Source organism: Mchenga conophoros, linkage group LG20 (genome assembly GCF_057382185.1).
Source record: "Mchenga conophoros isolate Kocher_MC1m ecotype Shallow Benthic linkage group LG20, M_conophoros_male_GT1.1, whole genome shotgun sequence".
NCBI classification, from domain to species: Eukaryota; Metazoa; Chordata; class Actinopteri; order Cichliformes; family Cichlidae; genus Mchenga; species Mchenga conophoros.
Genome location: NC_140545.1, coordinates 26881563 through 26908896, shown reverse-complemented (window position 1 = coordinate 26908896; position 27334 = coordinate 26881563). Strand labels below are relative to the sequence as shown.

The window sequence follows — 27334 nt, the reverse complement described above, 5'->3', positions numbered from 1 at the left end:
AAAAAGAGCTTTATTTTGAATTTACCTGAAATCAGCAGTAAACAAATTGGAATAGGAAAGCAGCTAAAAGATTGTAACCTTTGTAGATTTTCATTTAGCGATGACATGAAAAATAATGAATATTCACACAAGAAGCAAATCATAATGCTACCCAAAACTGCATGTTTTGAAACAACACAATCTATTTAGTGTGATTCTTGTGAAAATGTGCAATAAGTAGTCGAAACATTACAATAAATGACTCACTTTAGATTATCAAGAGTTTGTTTCATATTGATACATTTTGAGGGAATTGTTGCAGGAAGTACTTAGTATCAGTTTGTATCAATCACAAAAAACAGATTGAAAGTCATTCAGCATGTAATATTTTGATAAAATTTCATATCTAGAATAAATCAGATGGTTAAGATAAGAAAAACAAACAAACAGAAATATTTAAAATCTCCAAACTACATTAATTGCCAGATTCAAAACACCCATATTAAAATCCCTACAGTCACACAAAAACTTGATACATGAATCTTTCACATGTTCAGATCGTCTGGTCATTTCCTGGAGTTGCTCAACTAGTGTTGGGGTCAGTGTTATCCTCCTCTTCCACATCCTGTAAATAAAGCTTATTAGTACCACCAATATGTTAGAGTTTTGAAGTGTAATCTGAACTCAGGGATCTGACAAGATAGACAGTTTTCCTACTTACACTCACATCATTTTGCTTATTATGTAGTAATGCTGATCAAAGCAATTAAATAGAATAAAGTAAGTAGTACCTCAAAGCCATAGTCCTTGCACCAGTCCTTGAAAGCTTTCTTGATATCGTTTTCTTTGTCTGGTATGTCTTCACGGTTCTTCCAGTAAACCCTAAGTGTCTCGTCAGAAAAGCGCTCTGGGAGAAGCTTCGACACCTGACATCAGGCACAGCAGCATATAAATTACGTATTACACAGCCAATGTTTTCTTATGGAGATGCATAAAAAAAGAACACAGCACATAGAAATAAAGGCTGTAGTTCTCACCTTTGATTTGGAGATTGGGATTCCTTTGTCAGGGTTATCCTTGCGATAGAAAAATGCTTTACTGATGGGGTCCTCAGTGTTCATCCCATAGTCAAAAGTGACAGGCTAAAATAAAATTTTACAGAGAAGCCTGTGTTTATATCCACATATAAATATTGGCCCAGTGGAGGTTGGACACATATTTTAAATACATTGGGGGAAAAAAAATCCAGATTTTAAGAAAAGTTATTAATCAATAAAACTCACAATGACTTCAAATTTTCCCCCAGGAAACTTTTCCTCCAGTTTTGTTGTCAAATTTGCCTTCAAGTCCTGAACAATGAAGGAGATAATAGGACAGAATGTGCATTTTTATTATTGTTTTGTTAATCTTGTTTTTGAGCTGCTCTCATTCTTACCTCCATTTTTTTCTTTTTTTCTTCCTTGTTGTATTTTTCCTTGAGCTGAGAAAGGGGGGAAGTGGGAGGGAGAAGAAAAAGATTTATTCAGTACTGAAAATGTACAGCAAGCATGATAACATCAAACCAAAGGCACAACCTAAAATGAAAAGCTACAGGGAGGACTATGTTCATATTCACATGAAATAATTGCCCAGTGGGGGTTGGAAACATCTTTAAAAAATCAACAACAAAAATTAATATTTTAAGAAAGGTTCACAAATTAATAAAACTCACAGTAATCACAAACTCATTCTTATCGACCCCAGGAACGTCCTTGAACAGTTCTTTTAAACTTTTCTTCTTCTCCTGAAGGATGGAGGTCAAAACATGTGTCTTATTATTATTGTTTTGTTAATATTGTTTTTTTAAGCTGTTCTCATACTTACCTCTGATATGTCCAATTGGTCTTTTTTCTTGTATTGAAAAAGTGGGAGGGGGAAGAAAAGGATTTAGTCAGTACTGAAAAAACACAGCAAGCATGATCACATCAAACCAAATGTTTAAAGAATCTATGTTTCTTAATTTCTCTGCTTCAAACACAATATTTCTCACCCATCAAATATGAGCTGTTCCAAAACTTTCTTCAGATATATTCTTTCTTCAGATATACATTAACAGCTTGGTATTTTAGTACATGCATGGAAAATTGACTCTTTGAAAGTAGTATTGCATGCATTCTAAGCTCAGGTTCTGTGCTTCCTCCCTCCCTTTCTCTGTCAATGGATCCCATTCAGTGTGAATACTTGACTTGTAATACAGGCACATAAAAACATAATTGCTTACCGTGGCCTGACCCACACAGTAGTACAGGTCTCGATCCATGACCCTCTTTAGAATCTTCCTTGCCTCCTTCAAATCATCTGAAGTAGAGTTGAGTATTTTTTCTATCACATGATCTACAGAGTAAACAGAAATAAATTGGAAGTTAAGACAGTTCAAACAAGATAAAACAATACAATTCATCTTACAAAGTTATTTACACAAACTTATATCACAAAAAACCAACTGTATTATTATAGCAAACATTACTAAATATAGTGTAATAGAGTAAAGCCCCTCTGCAGAGAACAGTAGTTTAACCTCCTAACGGTGTGTTCACACTGAACGTGATAGACGCGACCAGAGCGTCAGGTTTACATGTAAAGTCAATGGAGAAGCGTGATGACCTGCGACTGGGGGTCCTGCGAAAATTCAGGAGCAGATTAGCGTTGCGAAAACGCGTCAAACACGCGTCAAAGTAGCGTGACTGGCACATTTGACGTGCGTCTAATTCGCGTTGCACACGTGTTGAGGTGCAAATTTGCACGCGTCTGGCGCGTTTTGGTCGCGTCTATCACGTTCGGTGTGAACACACCGTAAGACCTGAACTCTTCCACGGCATGCGTTTTAATTTCTCTTTGATATTTGGGCATATTGGGGCCTGATGAATGTAAAAACAAAGAATTACCAGATTTATTTATTTTTTAACCTGATTTTTGTTTCTAAGAAAAATGAGAGCCACATATGAGGATATTCGTTTGAAATTTCAATAGAACAGTAGCAGTATAATGTCCTCGTAAGTGGATATCAGGCCCCTCTAGAGCAAAATTGAGTATTTTGGTCTAAATAACCCAAAATGTGATGTCCACATATGTGGACGCCAGGTCCTAGGAGGTTAAATAAATATACAGTTAAATTGTTTCAAAAATGTCAGTCAAAAGGAACATAGTCCTATTTGTGTGTTGTCCATAATCTTTCCCAATTCATATCTGTATTTAGTTTATCTGAAATAAACTGAATGAGATAAATAAAAACTTTTATAGGTAAAAAAAAAAATGCATGTAAAGACAATTTGTAATTTATACACAACACAGATCAAAGCCACTACCTGTCAGCTTCATGTATGCCTCCATGTTGTCTTTGGCTTTAGAGAGAGAAAACGTAGCATTTGAAGTTTCAATATGCATTTCTTGAACCTTATCTGCTAGCACGAGGGCATCTTTGATCCTGGAAATAATGACCCAACATATGACTTTAGTGGCACACTGCAAACAAGCTCAATTTTGTGCTAGTATTTTGAGTACACTCACATAATTTCTACAGCCAACGCTATCTTGTGCTTGCAGGCTCTTCTGTGGATAGAGTGCCTTTGTTGGAATATGTCATACAGATTTGCCACTTCCTGTTGACAGCATAGTTTAGTTATAGCTACTCATATATAGTTTTCCTTAAAAATTGATTTAAAAAAAAAAAGCAGAGGTCAATACCTTGTCTCTAGAGCAAATGTGCTTAATTTTTGTTTTCTTTTTGCTCCCATCCTCCTCCTCCACATCACACACCCTGGCAAACATAATGAAGCGTTGATGGTCAAAGTTGTTCCGGATGCCCAGGTGGTGGCAATCCCTGAGATGGGAGAGAGGAAATGTGAATTAAAAAAACAAACAAACATCAAACAAGCAAGCAAACTAACAAACCAACAAAAAAAGCTTGTGGTAAACTCTTCAAAGAACCACTAAGTCTACTACAAAAATTGAATTTTTCTTTTGTAAAGCACGCTTCACCTGGCAAAGTAGTCAAACTTGTCAACATCAATCCCGGTTTCCTTGTTTGCCACAATTTCATAGAGAAAGGATTTTTCCTTTTTTCGACCTTTATACTCCCACTGTGGAGATAAAGCCAGACTAGAAGCATTAGATTCTCACTTCTGCAGCAGCGATGATTGTGAATTCACACAACTGATCAGTACCGTATCCTCATCTTGTTCCTTCTCCTGAGATTTTCCATCCTGATCTGGTTTCTTTTCCTGAGATTTTTCATCCTGATCTGGTTCCTTCTCCTGAGATTTTCCATCCTGATCTGATTCCTTCTTCGGACGTCCTTTAATCAGTTCTTCAATGAACACCCGGTCAGGTTCACTTTTTTCTTCTATTTTCAGTCCACACTCCTTCATCATTTCCTTCAGGCCATTTTTTTGTTCCAGTAGGCGATCAAGCATATTAATAGAGGCATCCTCATGCTACAAGAATACACAGACAGGTGCTTTAGTGGCGACAGGATCAAAGTGAAAAAAAGCAAGCATGCAAATGTTGTTTTTAATCGCACATTAAAAAAAAAAGTCCCAATTTGCTTTACAAAGCTGATGTACAAACGCTGAATTTAAAGCAATACAAAATAAGATGGCTTAAGTGATACCATACATGCCAACCCTCCCGATTTTTCCTGGAGAATCCCGAATTTCAGTGCCCCTCCCGAAAATCTCCCGGAGCCACCAATCTCCTGAATTTCCACCCAGACAACAAAATTAAAAAACCATATCCCTACATCTCACATCCCACTAGCTTGATGTACAAAAAAGACGCAAAAAAAACCGGTAAACTACTGCTAACGGAGAAAAGGGAGAGAAAAACATGGTTAAATTGTACAAAGACGAATAGTTCTAGCTACAGTCAACAGGGGAACGAGATTTGTAATGTACATGATTTAATTTGAGCAATCTGAAATGCATAATATGTATTGTATAGTTTACAGTCACTTGGTATTCGCTCGCTCTGTGGTAGAGTATTACTTCCTGTTCCTGCTCAAACACAGTGGTGTTTCTGAGTAGCTTATCTGCTTAGCAATTTAATTAATTAAATTAAATACATTCTTTTTTCATAGTATAATCTTCACGTGCTTCATCCGAAGCACACTTTCTGTGTAGTCACCACCTAATTTATAGCCAAAGAATTCACTCACTGTCTCTGTACTGTTTCGCTAGCTTAGCTTAGCTCATAGCCGACTCGTTAGCACCATGGCTACTTCACCTGTCCCTCCTGCACTTTCTTGCTCATTGTGTCAGATGTTTAGTTACTCCTAGGCCTCCTTTAGCAGTAATGATATCTGGAACAAATGTAGCATATTTGCAGCTCTGGAGGCCAGGATTACTGAATTGGAGACTCGGCTTCGCACCCTTCATTCAGCCGTAGCTAGCCAGGCCCCTGTAGCTGGTGCAGCCAAAGAAAGCGTAGGCCCCACTAGCTGTTCCCCGGCAGACCCCAAGCAGCTGGGGAAAGAGGGTGGCTGGGTGACGGTGAGGAGGAAGCATAGTCCTAAACAGAAGCCCCAGGTACACCACCAACCTTTTCATGTGTCCAACTGTTTTTCCCCACTCGGCGACACACCCGCCGGGGTTCAAACTCTGGTAATTGGTGATTCTGTTCTCAGACATGTGAAGCTAGAGACACCGGCAACCATAGTCAATTGTCTTCCAGGGGCCAGAGCAGGAGACATTGAAGGAAATTTAAAACTGCTGGCTAAGGGTAAACGTAAATTCAGTAAAATCATAATTCACGTAGGCAGTAATGACACCCGGTTACGCCAAACGGAGGTCACTAAAATTAATATTGAATCGGTGTGCAACTTTGTCAAAACAATGTCGGACTCTGTAGTTTTCTCTGGTCCCCTCCCCAATCAGACCAGGAGTGACATGTTTAGCCGCATGTTCTCCTTAAATTCCTGGCTGTCTGAGTGGTGTCCCAGAAACGATGTGGGCTTCATAGATAATTGGCAAACCTTCTGGAGAAAACCTGGTCTTGTTAGGAGAGACGGCATCCATCCCACTTTGGATGGTGTCATGGTCCTGGGCCATGTGGGCCCAGTATTCTTAGTTTTCATGTATTTTTGTATTTTGTTCTTTATTTAGGCCATGCTTCCTGGGTTGATCTGTTACGTTGTTCCTTATGTGTTTTCCCTTCGTGACTCTTACCCCCTGTGTGCCCCTCTGTGTATTTATGAGCCCTCGTCTCTCTTTGTGTTTTATTCTATGTTTTCCCCAGCCCGTTATGTCTGCGTTCTCCCCGTGCTCTCTCTCCTCCTGTTTGAACCTCTGTGTACTTCCTGTTTTACTTTGCCCATCTCCCATCAGTGTTACGTTCACTCCTGCCGTGTCTTGTTATGATTATCAGTGTCACCTGTGTTCCCCGTGTGCATCCACTTCCCCTGATCATCCCTCATGTGTATTTAGTCTCTGTGTTTCATACAGTCTGTGTCGCGTCGTCTGTGTTCCCACCCTCCGTGTTTCCATGCCCAGACCTTTGTATTCTAAATCATAGCCTTACCTTAGTTCATTCCCAGTTTAGGTTTCTGTTTAGTTATTGCTTTTGTGCTGCCCTTATTCTGGTTTGTTTCTCTTGCGTTACCAGCCACAATAAAAGGCTCGCTTTTGTTTAAAGTTCACTCCCGTGTCACTTTTGTCTGCACCTGAGTCCTCCATGCACTCTCCACACGGTCTGTCACAGCGGACCGTGACAGGATGGAGCAGCTCTCATTTCTGGAAATATGGACAAATTTATTAAACCCCCCAAAATATGACTATCCAGAGTTGGGACCAGGAAGCAGAGTTGCAGTCTTACACGCCTCTCTGCAGCTTCTCTCCTCCTGCTACCCCCCCAAAAACCCATCTCCATAGACACTGTGTCAGCTCCCAAAAAGACAAAAAACAAACTAAAAACCAGCAATAAACAACTTAAACATAAACAATCACAAAGAAAGAACAATACAGTATCCACATCTGAACCAAAGAGTAAAACAGTGAAATGTGGATTATTAAATATTAGGTCTCTCTCCTCCAAGTCTCTGTTAGTACATGACTTAATAATTGATCAACAAATCGATTTACTCTGCCTTACAGAAACCTGGTTGCAACAGGATGATTATGTTAGTTTAAATGAATCAACACCCCCGAGTCATTCTAACTACCAGAAATCTCGAAGCACAGGCTGAGGGGGCGGTGTGGCAGCAATTTTTCACACCAGCCTATTAATTAACAAAGTACCAAGACAGACTTCTATTTCATTTGAAATACTGATGCTTAGCCTTGTCCACCCCAGCTGTAAAACTCAGAAACCAGTCTTACTTGTTATCATCTATCGTCCACCTGGGCCTTACACAGAGTTTCTCTCTGATTTCTCAGCCTTTTTATCTTATTTAGTTCTCAGCTCAGATAAAATAATTATTGTGGGTGATTTTAACATCCATGTAGATGCTAAAAATGACAGCCTCAACATGGCATTTGATCTGCTATTAGACTCAATTGGCTTCTCTCAAAATGTAAAAGATGCAAAAAAAAAACCCAGGTTTCTCTTCAGCACTGTAGCCAGGCTGACAAAAAGTCAGAGCTCTATTGAGCCAACCATCCCTTTAACGTTAAGTAGTAATGACTTCATGAACTTCTTCACAAATAAAATTTTTAGCATTAGAGAAAAAAATACCAATAATCATCCCACAGATGTATTATTATCTACAGCTACTTTTAGTACCATTGATGTTAAGTTAGACTCTTTTTCTCCAATTGATCTTTCTGAGTTAACTTCAAAAATTACTTCCTCCAAACCATCAACGTGTCTTTTAGACCCCATTCCTACAAAACTGCAAAGTCCTGCCATTAATTAATTCTTTCATCTTAAATATGATCAACCTATCTCTAATGATCGGCTATGTACCACAGGCCTTCAAGCTGGCTGTAGTTAAACCTTTACTCAAAAAGCCATCTCTAGACCCAGCAGTCTTATCTAATTATAGGCCAATCTCCATCCTTCCTTTCATATCAAAAATCCTTGAAAGAGTAGTTGTCAAACAGCTAACAGATCATCTGCAGAGGAATGGTTTATTTGAAGAGTTTCAGTCAGGTTTCAGAGCTCATCACAGCACAGAAACAGCTTTAGTGAAGGTTACAAATGATCTTTTTATGGCCTCTGACAGTGGACTCATCTCTGTGCTTGTCCTGCTAGACCTCAGTGCAGCATTTGATACTGTTGACCATAATATCCTATTACAGCAATTAGAACATGCTGTAGGTATTACAGGTACTGCGCTGCAGTGGTTTGTATCATACTCCAATTTGTACATGTAAATGGAGAGTCCTCTTCACACACTGAGGTTAATTATGGAGTTCCACAGGGTTCGGTGCTAGGACCAATTCTGTTTACATTATACATGCTTCCCCTAGGCAGCATCATTAGAAGACATAGCATACATTTTCACTGCTATGCTGATGACACCCAGCTCTATCTATCTATGAAGCCAGATAACACACACCGACTAGTTAAACTGCAGGAATGTCTTAAAGACATAAAGACCTGGATAGCTGCTAACTATCTGCTTCTTAATTCAGATAAAACTGAGGTTATTGTACTCTGCCCTGAAAATCTTAGAAATATGGTATCTAACCAGATTCTTACTCTGGATGGCATTACCTTGGCCTCCAGTAACGCAGTGAGGAACCTTGGAGTCATTTTTGACCAGGACATGTCCTTCAACGCACATATTAAACAAATATGTAAGACTGCTTTCTTCCATTTGCGCAACATCTCTAAAGTTAGAAATATCCTCTCTCAGAGTGACGCAGAAAAACTAGTTCATGCATTTATTATTTCCAGGCTGGACTACTGCAATTCATTATTATCAGGATGTCCAAAAAACTCACTGAAAAGCCTTCAGTTAATCCAAAACGCTGCAGCAAGAGTACTGATAGGGACTAGAAAGAGAGAGCATTTTTCTCCTGTTTTGGCTTCCCTTCATTGGCTTCCTGTTAAATCCAGAATTGAATTCAAAATCCTGCTCCTCACATACAAGGTCTTAAATAATCAGGCCCCATCTTATCTTAATGACCTTGTAGTACCATGTCACCCTATTAGAGCACTTCGCTCTCGCACTGCAGGCTTACTTGTTTTTCCTAGAGTATTTAAAAGTAGAATGGGAGGGAGAGCCTTCAGTTTTCAGGCCCCTCTTCTGTGGAACCAGCTTCCAGTTTGGATTCGGGAGACAGCCACTATCTCTACCTTCAAGATGAGGCTTAAAACTTTCCTTTTTGCTAAAGCATATAGTTAGGGCTGGACCAGGTGACCCTGAATCCTCCCTTAGTTATGCTGCAATAGATGTAGGCTGCCGGGGATTCCCATGATGCATTTAGTTTTTCCTTTCCAGTCACCTTTCTCACTCACTGTGTTAATAGACCGCGCTGCATTGAATCATATCTGTTATTAACCTCTGTCTCTCTTTCACAGCATGTCTTTTATCCTGTCTTCCTTCTCTCACCCCAACCGGTGATTAAACAGAAGTGTGAGATGGTCGAGAATTTACGCCAGCATCCGGTTATATTTAGATAGCATGGAGCAGACGCAGTTTCACTCCACCGAGAGAGCTCGTGGCGTAATTCTGAAGGCTACACCGTCACAGTCGCTCACTTCCGGCCTACCCGGCTGTCAGAGGAACCGGCCCACTTAGACCACGAAGGCCGGGTCCTCAGGTGGATGCAACCTCTGAATTTGGACAGCCGTGGCTGGGGGACAGTAATAACGGTGACATTTAACTTACTTGGGGTGATTGTGGCTCAAGAGTTGGGAGTTTACCTTGTAATTGGAAAGTTGCCGGTTCGAGCCCCGGCTTGGACAGTCTCGGTCGTTGTGTCCTTGGGCAGGACACTTCACCCGTTGCCTACTGGTGGTGGTCAGAGGGCTCGGTGGCGCCAGTGTCCAGCAGCCTCGCCTCTGTCAGTGCGCCCTAGGGTGGCTGTGGCTACAATGTAGCTTGCCATCACCAGTGTGTGAATGGGTGGATGACTGGATATGTAAAGCGCTTTGGGGTCCTTAGGGACTAGTAAAGCGCTATATAAATACAGGCCATTACTTTAAATAAAAAATTTTAAATAAATAAACACTGTAAAATTCAATTTTTTTGTATATGTGTATGTATACGTATATGTATACCTACCCCCTTCACTTTTGAATGTCTCCCTAATTCAAGGTTGGCAAGTATGAGTGATACAGCAGTGTTAGCTTTCAAACATCATATCCTAAAGTGCATTCTATTATTGTGGATAAGACAATCATTCTAAATCTAACTATTTCAAGTGTTAAATGTTTTAATTACACCAACTATTATATTTATAATTAATTATAAAATTATATTTCATTTGGTTGGGGGGGGAGAGACACCTCCAGGCAAGTAAAATTAATAAAGGTGTGGAAGTATGAAGTTAGTGGTTTGAAACACTGTTGAATAAATTTCATTTCTAAAGTGTATTTAAGATTTTAAATGTTACCTGTACTTTTGTTAAGACGGCAGTGACTGTCAGTGCATGGTTGTTGATCAATAGTCATGACAATTGGCCATATTAATGATCAAGAAACGGTCCTCACAGCCCATTGTTTGTCGATTTTCAGTAATTATGATAACGTACTGTTGTTGGGGAAACCAGCAGTCAGGTGAGACTCAAGAAGTCACTTGGATATTGCTGCACATCTGCCTTTTCAAAGTCAGAATCCTTGTTTGTCTTTTGCAAGAATGTCTAATTACCAGAATCCAAATGGGCTAGCCACCTTAGTCACTTTAATGAGCAACATAGATTCTTGTTCTCACCAGAGCAAAGATACTGGCTGGACAAAACTTGAAGTATCCCTTACATTTAAATGGAGGAACAAATATAACTGTATAGAAGAGAGCCATAACAATTACTTAATCATAGTCAGTTTCAAAATTAATTTAACTGAGTAGTTTTGCTGTATTTCATTTTTTTACTTCTCCAATGTAAGTGTACTCAGAGCTCCAAGGGGTTCAAACAGAGCATGTCCAGTAGCGTCCATGACAAAATTGACAGCCGTCAATTCTGATAAACCAGATCATAGATGATGCTGTGGCCCTCGTTATAGTAATCCATGAGAATGACCCAGTTCATTATCAGCCTGTAAATGTCTTCAAAGTGTCTGGAGGTCTCCCAAGAAGTAATACTGCTTGTAGTCATCTATTCACTACACCTTTGATCACAATTATTACTAAGGCACATAACATTGTGTTTATTCAGAGTACAGTAGTCTGGGTGCTGGTAAACTGTATCAGAGCACAGTATCTGTTTTGTTTTTTGTTATTTGTTTTCGTTTGTTGTTGAAATAACTGGACTAGAAGAAGGACAGTGGTATATGTACATTTTAGAATTTAACATTTAAGAGTTTAACAGTTCATGGTGTAATTAATCAAATCTGCTATTGAGACATTCAAAAGTACACATCATGTCGTCCTTAGCATCTGATATTCTTTTTAAAATTACTTATTTTAGTAATGCCATTGTCACCTGAGCTCTCCTCTCACCACAACCCTGCTTCACCCCTATCCACACATCTATCCACAACAAAGCGACCCCCACCCCCCACTCCAGCCCAGCCTCATATCTACTTCACAGCTGATCAGGTGAGAAATCAGCTCAAGAGGACGAAGGCAAGGAAGGCAGCAGGTCCGGATGGAATCTGCTCCAGACTGCTCAGGGACTGTGCAGACCAGCTCTGTCAGGTGGCCCTGTACATCTTCAACCTGAGCCTGAGTCTGGAGAGGGTTCCTGAACTGTGGAAGACTTCCTGTGTGGTTCCGGTGCCAAAAATCGCACACTCCAGGGAGCCCAACCACTTCAGGCCTGTTGCCTTGACTTCTCATCTGATGAAGACCATGGAAAGGCTCATCCTGCACCACCTTCAGCCACTGGTGGGCTCAGTGTTGGACCCCCTGCAGTTCGCCTACCGTTCTGGAATTGGGGTGGATGACGCTGTCATCTACCTGGTACACCGATCCCTCTCTCACTTAGAGCAGGCGGGGAGCACTGTGAGGATCATGTTTTTTGACTTCTCCAGTGCTTTCAACACCATCCAACCTGCACTACTGAGAGGGAAGCTGGAGGGAGCCGGAGTAGGCAAAAAGCTGACTGCATGGACCATCGACTACCTTACCAACAGACCACAGTATGTGAGGCTCCATGACTGTGTGTCCGAGGTGGTAATCTGCAGCACGGGGGCACCACAGGGCACGGTTCTCTCACCTTTCCTGTTCAGCCTTTACACTTCAGACTTCTGTTATAATTCGGCTGATTGCCATATACAGAAGTTCTCAGATGATACAGCCATCACTGGATGCGTATCAGACGGGAATGATCAGGAATACAGGGGGGTCATCAGTGACTTTGTTGGCTGGTGTGAGACCAACGTACTCCAAATCAACGCCGGCAAGACAAAGGAGATGATCATAGACTTCAGGAGGAAGTCACCCCCTACAACACCGGTGAACATCCAAGGGAAAGACATTGAGATAGTGGACTCTTATAAGTACCTGGGTGTTCACCTCAACAATAAACTGGACTAGACTACAATTACAGACGTCCTGTATAAGAAGGGCCAGAGTCGACTCCACCTGCTGAGGAGACTGAGGTCCTTCAGAGTCTGCAGGACTCTGTTAAGGACATTCTATGACACTGTGGTAGCATCTGCCCTTTTCTATGCAGTGGCCTGCTGGGGGAGTGGATGCACGGACAGGGACAGGAGCAGAATTGACAAACTGGTGCGGAGGTCTAGCTCCGTGCTGGGATGTCCCCTGGAGTCTGTGGAGGTGGTTGGTGAGGGGAGGGGAGGATGTTAGTAAAGCTGACATCCATCATGAACAACCCACATCACCCACTGCATGAGTATGTGAGTGGGCTGAGCAGCTCCTTTAGTCAGAGACTGAAACACCCTCGCTGCAGGAAGGAGCGCTTTCGCAGATCATTCATCCCAACAGCAGTTAGAATCTATAACTCCTCAATCACGATGTCATAAGTCACTGGACACTGCGAACATCCACGGTCACCACTTCATGCATAATGGACCTTCCATGACCTTCCAAGCTAAATAGTTTGTCTTCCATATTTCCAACTATATCCATAATCACATACTGTGTATGCTACCATTGTATATAGTGTATTATCTTACTTTTTTTTCATTGATTGTACTTAATTGAATTTTTGTATTTCCTTCATATATCTGTACTTGAGCTGAGGTGACGCAAAAATTTCCCCGTTGTGGGATCAATAAAGTCTTATCTTATTTTATTTCTTAAATATTAACAGTGCAGTGTGTTTTGGGTGGAGGTCAAGAAAATACTGAACTGGAGAAATGTACTTAAGCTTTTAAAATTAGCAGTACTCAATGTGATTGAGGCAGTCTGTTGCCTCAAATTGTTTACGTTTTGTGTAACATGTTTTTGAGTTTTCAATATTCAGATCTTTGACTTTTCTTTAATTGAATAGGATTACAAAAGTGAACAATAAATACTGAGTTTTGCTGAACTGAAAAAGTGACTGTTGCACTCAGTCCTTTTAAGTTATGTCAGCTAGTTCCCATTGGAGAAATAAATAAAAACTTTAGTTCTAGTTACTAAATATTTTTGAATATAGTTATTAAATATTTTACTTTCATTTTAGTCAAAAGGTACATTTCAAATGTAATCAAAATATTAGAGTTCTGATAACCTTCAACTTTTAAATTCATCAACTTAAATTTAAGGCAATCAGTTGGCTTAATTTTCTTTAAATTCTGCAAACTTCTTTGGGTTTACAGTGTAGCTATAATTTCATATTGTAGGTATATTTACTCTGTATTTATTTCTACCTGGGCTTATTTGAGTTTTTGCACTGAACAGAAAAACAGCTTGTAATGTGAAGTGCTGTTGGGTCAGAAAAGCCACAATATAAATTGTAGTCCATTTCCATTACTTTTTCAGTGATACGGTAAGATTTGATTTGTGTTAAACCCAACCTCAACCCTGCACCCTTAAGAGCATCAAAATAGCATTAAAAGCACCCTTACACCACAGGGTCCAGACAAAGGGTTATTATAAAACAACCTGAGAGTAAGACCTGGGACTTGAGTTTTATGTTTTAGTTTAAGAGTCGACCCAAAAACAGACTGGACACAAAATAAAACCAAGTACCTTTGATTATAAAGGTACACAGCAAATTCAAAAGTGTTAAATGTTTTGGTGTTAATAGTCTTCTTGCAAAAGTAGAGTTAATTTTACTCTAAGTAGAGTCACATTCTTTTCATGTAACTCTGAGGTGTAAAATGATAGTAGTTAAAATCGAGTGTTAAAAATGAGTGTTTCTATGTCAAATCTGGAGGTGTTACAATGGAAACATTAACTCTTGACCTCTTAACTCTGAACTCCTAGAGGGGCTATGACACCAACAGGGATGATCTGATATCCTCGTGTTGGTGTTGTTCCCAAATCATCATTAAAATGTTGTTCCAGGTTCAACATTGCAAGTGACCAATCACATTGTTGTGACGTTATTCTTTTGCGAGCCAAGCCATTCGTGCATTCGTGCAATTCCAATGTTGCAAGGACAATATCAATTCTGCTTACTGTTTATTAAAGAGTTACAGTTAGGGTCAGGGTCCGTTGATCGGCGGACAGAGGCGGTTTCTCGCAGCTTAAGTACAGTTTTTTGTTTTACGGCGGTTTTTCCCGAAGTCGCAAAAGTATGACGTCACGACATTCTGATTGGTCACTTGCAATGTTGATCCTGGGACAACATTTAGTATGATGATCTGGGAACAACACCAACACGAGGATATCAGATCAGGCATTAGCCATGTTGCTTGGTCATAGCATAATATTCTGTTTTAGCTAGCTGAAAGGTATTGTTTGCGGGCAAATACCACAGCCTTGAAAAAAGCTTGCATGTGAATTTTCAGTCAAACCTTTGGTCAAATACACCTAAAACAATGTCTAGAATGTGAAATGTTGGTATAATGGTGCTACTTGAAGCCTGAAAACGATCGCCCATAAAAAAAACAAAAAACGAGCAAACAGCAGTAGCAGACGTCCTGACTGGATTCTACGTTAGCATAGATCCCTCCAGAGTTTCGTGCACACGGTTTAAGTAAAAATGAAAAAGTTTGAGGTTTTACATTTAGTTCAGTATTACCTGTTGCCTGTGTCCTTGTCTTTTGGGAAAATACTTTACACAAGTAATGGCTCAAAGAGGATTCCTTTTTTTTTTTTTTTCACTGTGCTGCAATTGTTTACTGGATTATTTGTGCCATTAATTAGTGTCAACTAATTTTTATTCAATCTCCGCACAGGATATGCTTGTGAAGATGGATTATGGGGGAGAGCAGAAGTGCGTTGAAGTTCCACAAAGGGATGAATGAAGGACATGCATATTGTATTGAAGAAATAAGTGATGAGAATGCTGTTATTTGCATTTACCAGCTCATCTATGTCAGACCTTTTGATAAACAAAATTCTAATGAAAGTGAGAACATTTATACTGTTACATCTTTCAGAAAATGTTTTGAAATTGTGGTGCACAGTTCAGAATAAATGTTTTTCAAAAACCGTTGCATCTTTTTAGTAAATGTTTATTTCCAAAATAAATTTCTAGAAGTTCAGAACAGTAAAATTCCCACTTTTTAGTATGAATTAGAAGATAACTCTTGCGTAGATAAACTAAAATACTCTTTGAGAGTTAATATATAAACTCTTAACACCAAGTGTTAAATTATCAACTCCAGACAGATTTGGTGTTTAACACTAAATCAGAGTTAACATACCAACTCTCCAAAAAGAGTTAAATTAACACTCTCTGGTGTGGACCCATATAGACACTTTAATAGTGTTGAAATCAAATCCGACAGTGTTAATTTGGACATGCTGGATTTGCTGTGTAATGTGGATTTAAAAAAGCACCAAAAGGTGCAACAAACAAAGTCAAAAAAAATAAAATGGGGCAAAGAACACACAACTCACAGGAGAGACATCACTGTATCATGGCTTCCTTGAATTCAGTTAAATTGAGTTTATTTATTTTTTTCTCCCAAGAAAACATTTTTAATTAATTAAAAACAAGAAGGATATAGCTAATACAATAGAAATTAAAAGTTATAGAAGAAAATTAAAATGCTAAAAATGGAGCATGCACCGTGACGCAAACCGTAAATTTTATCCAAACTAAAGGTTTAAATCACCGTCAATTTCAGTATTTTATGCAGGAAATAGATTCAGAGAATGCCGACATTCCTTATCATACAGAGGTCCGTTGGCTGAGTTGGGGAAAAGTTCTCAATTGAGTTTTTGAGCTCAGCAGGGAAATCTGTCAGTTCATGAACATGGCATGTATGATGTGGTGAAGGCATTTCAAGTGAAGCAGTCACAAATGCACCAGTGCAACTTGCCTCTCTTTCCCTGTTGCCAAGTAATGTTGAACCACGTCAGCGCAACAGTGTTCCCAAATGCGCACTTTGCTGATAAACTGAGCGCACTGATTTTACTCAGCGCTTTGGTGACTTTGAAGCACAAAAAGAGAATTTCGAGCTGCTTCACAACCCATTTACGTGAAAACTGCACCTGTGCAGATTCAGATGGAGCTGCACTGTAATGGGACACTCAAGGCAAAGTACGACACTGAATGGCCCGCACAGTTTATTAGTTCCATTCCTGAAGCAAAGCCCAGCTCCGTCTACATGCAGCTCCAAACTTGTGTATGCTTTCATTTATTTTCATTTTTTTGGCAGCATGTTCATATTTCTAACTAGCATAATTTTGACAGGATATATATTTATGAAGAGCAAAATATTTACAGTTTATTTTTTTAAGTTTATTTATTCTGGAATAATATTCCTGTCTATTTTTAATTCATATTTATGTTTAAAAATAATCATTTTAGTGTGTTCAATAAATGTTTATCTTGTTTGGCCCGCGACCTAAAGTGTGCCTTGAGGTTTAGCCCCCTGTGCAATTGAGTTTGACACCCCTGCTCTAAGGGATTAATAGGAAGAAATCTCTGTCAGAACCAGGCTCAGATAGGGCAGCCATCTGCTGCAACCGGTTTTGGGGTGAGGGGAGGAAGACAGGGCAAAAGATCCACTTTGCAAGAGAGCCAGGGATTAATAGCAATGATTAAATGCAGAGTGGTGTATAAAGACATAGCGAATTAGGTGAATGAAGAAGAAACATTCAGTGCATCATGGGAAGCCACCACTAGCCTAGCTGCATTGTACCAGATTCAGCGAGGGTGTAGGGTCACCTGATCCAGCCCTAACTATACAGTCGTGGCCAAAAGTTTTGAGAATGACACAAATATTAGTTTTCACAAAGTTTGCTGCTAAACTGCTTTTAGATCTTTGTTTCAGTTGTTTCTGTGATGTACTGAAATATAATTACAAGCACTTCATACTTCAAAGGCTTTTATCGACAATTACATGACATTTACGCAAAGAGTCAGTATTTGCAGTGTTGGCCCTTCTTTTTCAGGACCTCTGTATTTGACTGGGCAACCTCTCAATTAACTTCTGGGCCAAATCCTAACTGATCGCAACCCATTCTTTCATAATCACTTCTTGGAGTTTGTCAGAAGTAATGGGTTTTTGTTTGTCCACCTGCCTCTTGAGGATTGACCACAAGTTCTCAATGGGATTAAGATCTGGGAAGTTTCCAGGACATGGACCAAAAATTTCAACGTTTTGGTTTTGGTCCCCGAGCCACTTAGTTATCACCTTTGCCTCATGGCACGGTGCTCCATCGTGCTGGAAAATGCATTGTTCTTCACCAAACTGTTGTTGGATTGTTGAAAGAAGTTGTTGTTGGAGGGTGCTTTGGTACCATTCTTTATTCATGGATGTTTTTTGGGGCAAAATTGTGAGTGAGCCCACTTCCTTGGATGAAAAGCAACCCCACACATGAATGGTCTCAGGATGCTTTACTGTTGTCATGACACAGGACTGATGGTAGCGCTCACCTTTTCTTCTCTGGACAAGCCTTTTTCCAGATGCCCCAAACAATCGTAAAGAGGCTTCATTGGAGACTATGACTTTGCCCCAGTCCTCAGCAGTCCATTCAACATACTTTCTGCAGAAGATCAATCTGTCCCTGATGTTTTTTTGGGAGAGAAGTGGCTTCTTTGCTGCCCTTCTTGACAAGAGGCCATCTTCCAAAAGTCTTCGCCTCACTGTGCATGCAGATGCGCTCACACCTGCCTGCTGCCATTTGTGAGCAAGCTCTGCACTGGTGGCACTCCGATCCCGCAGCTCAATCCTCTTTAGGAGATGATCCTGGCGCTTGCTGGACTTTCTTGGACGCCCTGAAGCCTTTTTAACAAGAATTGAACCTCTTTCCTTGAAGTTCTTGATGATCCTATAAATTGTTGATTTAGGTGCAATCTTAGTAGCCACTAGTGATGGCCAAATGAAGCTTTCTGAAGCACTGAAGCTTGTATTGAAGAACGGTTCATTACTCAAAGCTTTTCAACACAGTCCTCTCTGGTGACATCTGGTGGCCAAAAATATGAAGAGCAGCTTGAATCCCCAAAATAAAACCAACTGCTTCATTATGATTGCTCACGCTACAGCAGGGGCAATTCTAGGATCAGAGATATGGGGGTGCTGAGCACTCAGAGAGCTGCCCAGCCAGGCAAGATAAACTTACTCATCATGATGAGACTTCTTCCCTGTCTATTCCTCGCTGGCTTCAAATCTCTCAGTGGAATGATCAGTGGTTCGCTATCTGTCACCATCAAAACACCACAAATCCCACGAATGATTCATTTCCTTATAAACCATTGAATCAGACGCCGAAGCAGTTAGGCTCTAAATGAAGCTTCGGACGTCACTGATCACGTGACTCTGGCCAAACGAATCAAGCTTCAACACAGTGCTTCTGAAGCAGTGTGTTAATTTTTTTGACACACGCACCGTAGCGTCAGCTTCAAGCGGGCCATCACTAGTAGCCACAATATCCTTGCGTGTGAAGCCATTTTTATGCAACGCAACGATGGCTGCACGCTTTTCTTTGCAGGTCACCATGGTTAACAATGGAAGAACAATGATTTCAAGCATCACCCTCCTTTTAACATATCAAGTCTGCCATTCTAACCCAATCAGTCTGACATAATGATCTCCAGCCTTGTGCTCCTCAACATTCTCACCTGAGTTAACAAGACGATTACTGGAATGATCTCAGCAGGTCCTTGAATGACAGCAATGAAATGCAATGGAAAGGTATTTTTGGGATTAAGTTAATTTTCATGGCAAAGAAGGACTATGCAATTCATCTGATCACTCTTCATAACATTCTGGAGTATATGCAAATTGCTATTATAAAAACTTAAGAAGCAACTTTTTCAATTCAGAATCAGAATCAGAAAGGGTTTTATTGCCAAATGTTGAGCAGGTTTACAACATTAGGAAATTGCTGCGGTGCTTCAGTGCAAATTTCCAATATTTATGTGATTCTCAAAACTTTTGGCCACGACTGTAGAGCATATAGTTAGCGTTTGATCAGGAGACCCTGCATCATCTCTTAGTTTATAGAAGAAGGGAGATTAGGGAAGTAGAGAAAGCTTGGCAAAACAGACAATCAAGACACTCATAGGGGAAGTTAAACTCAAAGCAACGCACAAGAGATACTATCACCCATCTATCTAACTATCATAGTAAAACAGGAAATAATAGAGAAAAGACACACACTTAACAAGGTAAAAGAAGAACACTGGGGAGGCAGGAATAACAAAGTGAAGACAAAACTGAAACTCACCATAATAATGAGAAAATAGACTCTACCATAGTAAAGTGATAAAGGTTTCAAACAAGAATCTAAGAATGCAATAAAAAAACCAAAACAAAAATCGAAGCCTTAACCCTTTAAAGCCAGTCGGAGCGGGCACGCTGCGTTTTGCTTAACTATTTTTAAATCCCGGTAGCACTGCAACCATGTAAGCTAGCAATAATTTTTTTTGTATATGAAACCGGAGAAATTTTACTTATATCTTATGCCATCAGTTTGTCCTAGGTAACGGTTTCCTTCCACATATAGCTTTGAAAAAACTACATAAAAAGCACTTGCAGCAACAAAAACATAATATTCCAGAAACAAGCTTTGCTGATCTGATCAGCTGTTCGTAACACTTCCTATGTCCATCAGCGCGAACTATCGCATATCCGCCATGACCTGGCCGAAACCGGAAGTGATGTCATTTTGCGGAAATGTAGTTTTTTTTTTTTTTTTTTTACCATCAGGGCCTCATGAGCCTATACTGGTGTTTTTAAAAGTTATGTTTGACTTTATGACTTTTTGTGTCGTTTCTGGGATGCTTAGAAGTCAAATTGCACTGCTGGAAATAGTTTATTTTGATGCATATACTATTTTCTTTTTGCAAATTTGCATTTTAATATTTTCGTTTTTCCTGCAGTATATAAAAATTGGCGAATTTCAAAAATAAAACTATGAAGACACTCAAAATAAATTTCCTGTGGTGGGAAACTATTTTGTGCAACTTTTTTGTATTTACAGTTTTGAGGGATAAGCCTCTTAAAATTCTCTAACTAGAAATATATGTTAAAAAAAAACCAAAACGATTTTCAATTTTTTTGTAGTTTATTGCACTTTTTTGCAATTTATGTAATTACTATGCACTTAATGCATACATATTATTAAAATTTGGGCTATAATGGTTGTTTTGGTGTACAGCAACTTGAAATGCTCCCAAAAATGGCACTACAGTATGTAAAAATATAATATAATATATAACACTGTGTCGGTTTGAAAGGTACTGTCTTAAAGTTTTTCTAGTCCTACCTGGATAACAGGAGTTTTTCTGTTCACCTCGGTGAACTGTCATCTCCCAGAGCTCCTTTAACTTGTGGTGTACCTCAGGGGTCCATTCTAGGCCCCCTGCTGTTTACTCTGTATTTGCTCCCTCTGGGCGATGTGCTGCGCAAACATAATGTGTCCTTCCACACCTTTGCTGATGACATTCAGATCTACCTCCCTCTGAGGTTAGACTGTAAGGACTCTCTGCAGCCGTTATTCTTCTGTCTGTCTGACATTAAGACTTGGATGGCTCTTAAGTTCCTACATCTAAATGAAAGTAAAACTGAAGTCATTGTGTTTGGGCTTCCTAAAGACCCCAACCTTTCCTTTGATTTTATGGGACCCATAACTTCCAAATGTACTTCCTCCATTAAGAGCCTCGGTGTTACTTTTGACAGTGCTTTTAAATTTGATAAACAAATCAGCTCTGTAGTCAAGGGATCTTTTTATCATCTACGGATTTTAGCTAAAGTCAAGTCCTACCTGTGCAGGAACAATCTAGAAAGGGTGGTCCATGCTTTTATTACATCACGGCTGGACTACTGTAACTCCCTTTATGCTGGTTTAGATCGTTCCTGTCTGCATCGCCTCCAACTGGTGCAGAACGCTGCTGCTCACATGCTGACTGGTTCCAAAAAGAGAGACCACATCACTCCGGTCCTCTGCTCTTTCCACCGGCTCCCAGTTGCTTTTAGGCTTGATTTAAAAATTTTACTGCTGGTTTTTAAGGTTCTTAACGGTACTGCACCTCCTTACCTGGCAGAGCTTCTTAGCATTTATCGCCCCAGGGGATCTTTGAGGTCAGCAGACCTGATGCTTTTAGATGTTCCCAGGTACAGATTAAAGACTAGGGGAGAGAGGGCTTTTGCTGTGGCTGCACCCAGACTGTGGAACAGTTTACCTCCTCACATCAGATTCTCCACAAGCCTAGGAACTTTTAAAACTGCTCTTAAAACTCACCTCTTCTCATTGGCTTTTAGCAAGGTTTAACTTACTGTTTTAACTTATTGTTTTATCAGTGAGGTGTTTTATGTACTTGTGTTTTATTGTATTTTATATTTGGATTTTATTGTACAGCACTTTGGTCAGCCTTGGTTGTTGTTAAATGTGCTTTATAAATAAACTTGACTTGACTGACTTGACTAAAAGCTCTGGCAGCCGTGGTTCGATGGTAGGTCTTAAAGGGTTAAACACTGAGTAGCAGGTAAAAGCTAAAGAGAATCTCAGACATTATATTAACTAACGGGTCAAACAGAAACATAAGAACCATAAGACTGGGGAACAGGTACTCCTACAAAGTTTAAAATCAATTGCCCCTAAAGTTCGGATCACTTTTTACTGTAGTTTAATTTATTTATGCCTTTTCAATTATTATTTACTTACCTCCCATTTCCCATTGTCTTCTTTGTCTGCTTCAGGCATAAACATCCGATCAAAAAGATGAGAAAAGGGCCCGTGCCCTTTATATGAAAAAATAAATATATAAATTATTTGAACAATAGGGTGATTTGTGATAACTTATTATTAGTCATTGCACACTGACTAGTATAGACAGGTACTTGTATAGATGGGAATGCAGTGCAGTGAACAGCTTCTAGTTAAAAGGAAATATTGTATAACACTGAAACGTAGATAGCATTTATTTTATTAAGATGAGAAACATCTGTTGTATAGTGTATATCATATTTTATCCTATTAAATGTTCATCCTGTTTAGACTTTATTCCTAGTCACATCAGTGGTCAAGGTCAACATAATACTTGACATGGGGATAGTTTCATTTTAGTTTCATGTTTAATCACACCTTATGATGACCATCTGCAACATAATACTTGTGATACATAAAATATTTGTATTACTTACCTAGGTCATGACAAAGACCGGCAATCTGCACACAGAGGACATCTTGTTCACTGATGAGTGATTCATTCAACTCATCTAACCTCTTCAACTTGACCAACTCCTCAGACGTCAACTTCTTCAACCCCTTCAACTCCTCCAGTGCCTCGATCTGCTCCAACTGCTTTACCCTCAGAGCTTTTGCAAGCTCACCTGCTAAATGTGCCACCCTTTAAAGAATAAAGGTAGAACACACACACATACACATACTCTTTAGTGCATTGGATTAATTGTTTTCAGTTGGTACATTGCTACACTGCTAAAAATAGTAAAAAAAAAAAAAAAAAAAGTAATACTTTGAAAACACATCAGATCTAAAGTATATCAAAAAAATCTCCTTTGGGCTATATAAAATATTATCAGTCAATCAATCAATCAATAAACCAGTCTGTCCCTTGTTTTGGAATTTTGTTACATGTGTGCAAACCCATGGACATACCCAATTGAGTGTTCAAAGCGGTTGTGGGATGCTCCTGGATAAACAAAATACACCCCACCAAGTTGCTTGATGTTTCGTAGTCTCTGGAACTCAGGGGTGTTTATAATTTTGACAAGAACTGGGTGTAACTCAATGTGGCCATGGATGGGATCATTAAACACCTTTGTGAAGAAAAAGAACAAGACGACAATCAAAAGAAGACTAAAAAGAATTAAACGATTTCCAGGTCTTACCCAAGAACAGGTAGCAGGTCTCAGTCCTTTTATATATAACTTAATGTTTTTCAAACAGTGGTATGTAAGCATTGAGGCTGATGCTAGGCTAAGGATCTTCTAGTATCATGCCTTTTACTGTGGCAATGGCAACTTGTTTAAATAAAAATAAGGTATTTTCCCACGAGGAAATCTAACTGATATTTTATCCTTGTCCTTTTGAATATTTTTGATATTTGATAGAGCTGATGCTCTCATGGAGTCCTTTAGTGCTGCAGGCAGATTCTGCTATTCCTATACTTATTTTCCACCCTGATTTACGAATAAATTCTTTACAAATCCTACCATGTGAATTCATGGATTTTTTTTTTCACATTCTGTCTCTCACAGTTGAAGTGTACCTCTGGTGCAAATTACTGACCTCTGTCATCATTTTAAGTGGGGGAACTTGCGCAATCGGTGGCTGACTAAATACTTTTTTGCCCCACTGTATATTAGGTTTGTCATTCCATGACCAATTCTGGACATCTGTATGACGCCCAAACTTGGTCTACAATTTGGGCATTCAACCACGCCCCAACCTGGATGTCAATAAGACGTTCAACATTTCAACTTTGGTTGGGTAATTTTTTTGGATGTCATGTAGACATCTATGACAGGTGCAGGCCAATTTATGATTAATAAATGTAATTTTTTTTAATTGGACAATATTGTAACGTTCACAAATGCTCTCAAGCACCAGACGTTTTGATTTCACCACGGTTAATTGAAAAGGCACAGGAAAATGGACTGTTAACCCACAGGAGAATCCTCCAGTCCATTCCCCTCCAGCTCCGAACAACAACAACAGGACCCACCTTCCCACACACACTCACTCACTTTTTCTGCAATGCAGCCAAATATGTCTTTTAAAGAAACAACAACAGTGCACAGAGATTATTTTAATTAAACAACTTATTTGTTTGTAACTAGGCCCATTTACAGCATCCTGCATGCATTTGTCCCTAACCATCAGGAACCCTCCAGTTAACTTTTATCAGGTGGGAAAAAAGTATTCATCCTCCAGCTTCACTGTGTTTATGTTATGCTAACATAGCTTTGTCGCTAGCGATCACATAGCACATTATTATATACCAGCTAGTCCAACTTCAGTAACTCTACAAACATCACTGCTGTTTAGTTTTTGTCCTTATTTATGTTGGAAGTGATAGCAGAGCTGTACGTTTTAATTTATTCAAAAATCTCTTAGTCAGAACATGGTATATCATGTTTAGCTGGAAATTAGTTAGAAGTTAGCAGGAAGTTAGCTAACTCTGTTGAATTTAATAAATTCTGTTTTCATGGATACCTGGATGTTAAACTTAATTGTTACGCCTAGTAAGGCAGCAACGCTGATCATTTTATTAAAGATGAATTAGACAGTTTTTAACTCTCAGTGATGCTGCAGTGTTCGTTGGGAAAGAAAAGCAATTTACCGTATTTTTTGGACCATAAGGCGCACCGGATTATAAGGCGCACTGTTGATGAACGGATCTGTTTTCTTTCGTTTGACTTTGGGACATGAAGCATACAGACTTTTGGACCCAGATTACTCCACGAGGCTCCTGACTACGGCAGCTGTAATGCTCCGACAATCCATCAAGCAGTGCGGCTTCGTAGTTACCAAAGTCGTACTAAAACATTTTTTGACAGATTTTTGAGCGCCGTGGACCAAATCAGTTCAAGGTCAGTAAGCACAACCAGAATTCATACATAAGGCGCACCGGGAGGGAGAGACCGAGAAAGAGAGCCAGGGACAACGACATCACATTAGAAAGGTATAGTAATCATCCACAACTATTTTCAGTTGCGGATGATAAAAGATTCAGAAAGTTTATTCATGCAGGCCCATATGACAGAGAATGTGCATCTTCTTTTTGTTTTCATATTTTAATTTATATTTAATTGTGTTGTGGTTTGCAGTGTTTTGTGTTGTTTCAGTTTAAATTTGTTTAAAAGGAAAAAGCTGAAAATTTAAATAGTTAAAAGTTGAAATGTAAATAGTTGTTTTTTGTATTATAAGATTTATTTATTACATTTTATGTGGAGTAAATAAATAAAAGTATATTTACAGTGGCCCCTAGAGACAAAGCACATAAAAACTCCAAAGCACATTCAAACTCCGAAGCATGCAAAAACACCAAAATGCATAAAAACTCCAAAACACGTAAAAACTCAGAAGCACATACAAACTCAGAAGCACGTATAAACTCCAAAACACGTACAAAACACTAGTGATGTGTGGCTCGATCCTGAAATATCGATTCCTCCAATACCAGTCATTTATGTTCTAGAATAGATTCTCACATTAAAATATCGATATTTTTAGTAATTTAGGGTAAATTTGTAGTTTGTCATTAATAGGAACACAGTGGAAAGAAACTATAACATTCGGATTGTCTTCATTCAAAGGAACTACTTCCTCTTCCGCCTTTCATAGTCATGCGCGAAATACGGCTGTATAAATGTCTTGTAATCTGGGTCCAAAACACCGCCGGCTTCATATCCCAAAGTCAAACGAACACTGCAGCATCACTGAGAGTTAAAAACGGTTTAAATCAGGGGTCGACAAGTACCATCTAAAATTTCCAGGGATGTCAATGTGACATATGATTGCATTAGCAATAAATTTAATAACGCTCTATATTAACAGTTACACACTATATAGAACAACTTTATAGAACTATAGTTGTTCGCAGATGTTGGCAGCTATAAGCGAATAGTTATCAGCTATTTTGAAACAAAAAAGACACTTTTTATCCATAAAAAGAACACTATAACAGCAAATGAACTGTACAACAGAAAATGCAAATGCTGATGATTCAGGATTTCAGGATGTTAGTAGGGCACTTTGAGCTCTTGTTGCCAAAATTGGGACCACATTTAATGAGCTAAATGACCTGAAGCAGCATCTAGCTGTGTCTCCAAGGTAAATAGTTATTTTACTATTTACATATCATTGTATATTCAGTACCACTGCATGTTTTGAGCTACGAACAAACTTGTTGCCAAATCCAGTGGTCTGATTGGTCAGATCTGAAAATAACCAAATTCATCCACCTAAGCGCATTTGGTGTCCAAAAAATATCCATTCACATAAATATTTTGGATTCCTTTTCTTGGAAAATGAAGCAAGTACAAAATGGGGTACTTGGACAGAAAACTCAAATACAAAAACATATTTCAATATATCGAGTTTTTTGTGGAAAATTAACCGTCACTAATCCGACTGAAGTGTAGTTAAAAGGCTTTAGCAAACTCATCTTGAACAAAAAACTATATACAATATAGAAATATGAAAACAAATAAAATATAAAATTTAAAAAATAATTCTTATATGAGTCCCCCCAACCCAGCACCTGCTTCATAATATCATGACTTATGTTACTGTTTAAGTGTGTGTTAATTACCTTGGCCATGGTGATGAACTTCAGTCTGCACAAAAAGGATGTCTCTGTTGCTGATGTCAAGTTCTGACTGCTATGTACATCAAGCTCTCCTCCTTATATTAACATGTATTTGGTGTTTATGCTCCTCCCCTCTGTCTTCTGTCTTTCTATTTGTGTATGTGTATCTATGGGTGTGGTGCTCACATCACTGACTACTTACCTCTGCATAGGACAGACCCAGTGTTGCCAACTTAGTGACTTTGTTGCTATATTTAGCGAGTTTTCAGACTCCCTTGGAGACTTTTTGATGTGAAAGCGGGTATCGCTTTTACTCTCAAAAAGCAGCGGGTGCCGCCCGTTCCAAAGCGCTCACGGGCGGAGGATAGTCCTCCCCCAGCTGCTATCAGGGCAGAAGATGTTCACGCCTATGCATCCGAACTGCAAATGAATCCCGCATGAGCGAAGCCGCTGCTCCCGCACTGACTGTAACGCAGTCGCTTGGT

At 39.3% G+C, this 27334-nt stretch overlaps 1 protein-coding gene across 1 annotated transcript; it reads right to left on the bottom strand.

The window, feature by feature from the left end:
• Window positions 1-26910, bottom strand: LOC146550970 (deoxynucleoside triphosphate triphosphohydrolase SAMHD1-like). Its single transcript, XM_085260490.1, has 17 exons — window positions 26853-26910; window positions 23192-23352; window positions 22717-22922; window positions 22238-22314; window positions 4182-4451; window positions 3997-4097; window positions 3703-3838; window positions 3526-3617; window positions 3324-3442; window positions 2240-2352; window positions 1843-1869; window positions 1691-1762; window positions 1415-1459; window positions 1263-1328; window positions 1017-1121; window positions 771-905; window positions 1-604 (listed from the first exon to the last, which is right to left on the bottom strand). Exons 1-17 carry the CDS (start codon window positions 26859-26861, stop codon window positions 563-565), a joined length of 1776 nt encoding a protein of 591 aa, XP_085116616.1. The 5' UTR covers window positions 26862-26910; the 3' UTR covers window positions 1-562.
• Window positions 26911-27334: the final 424 nt, after the last annotated feature.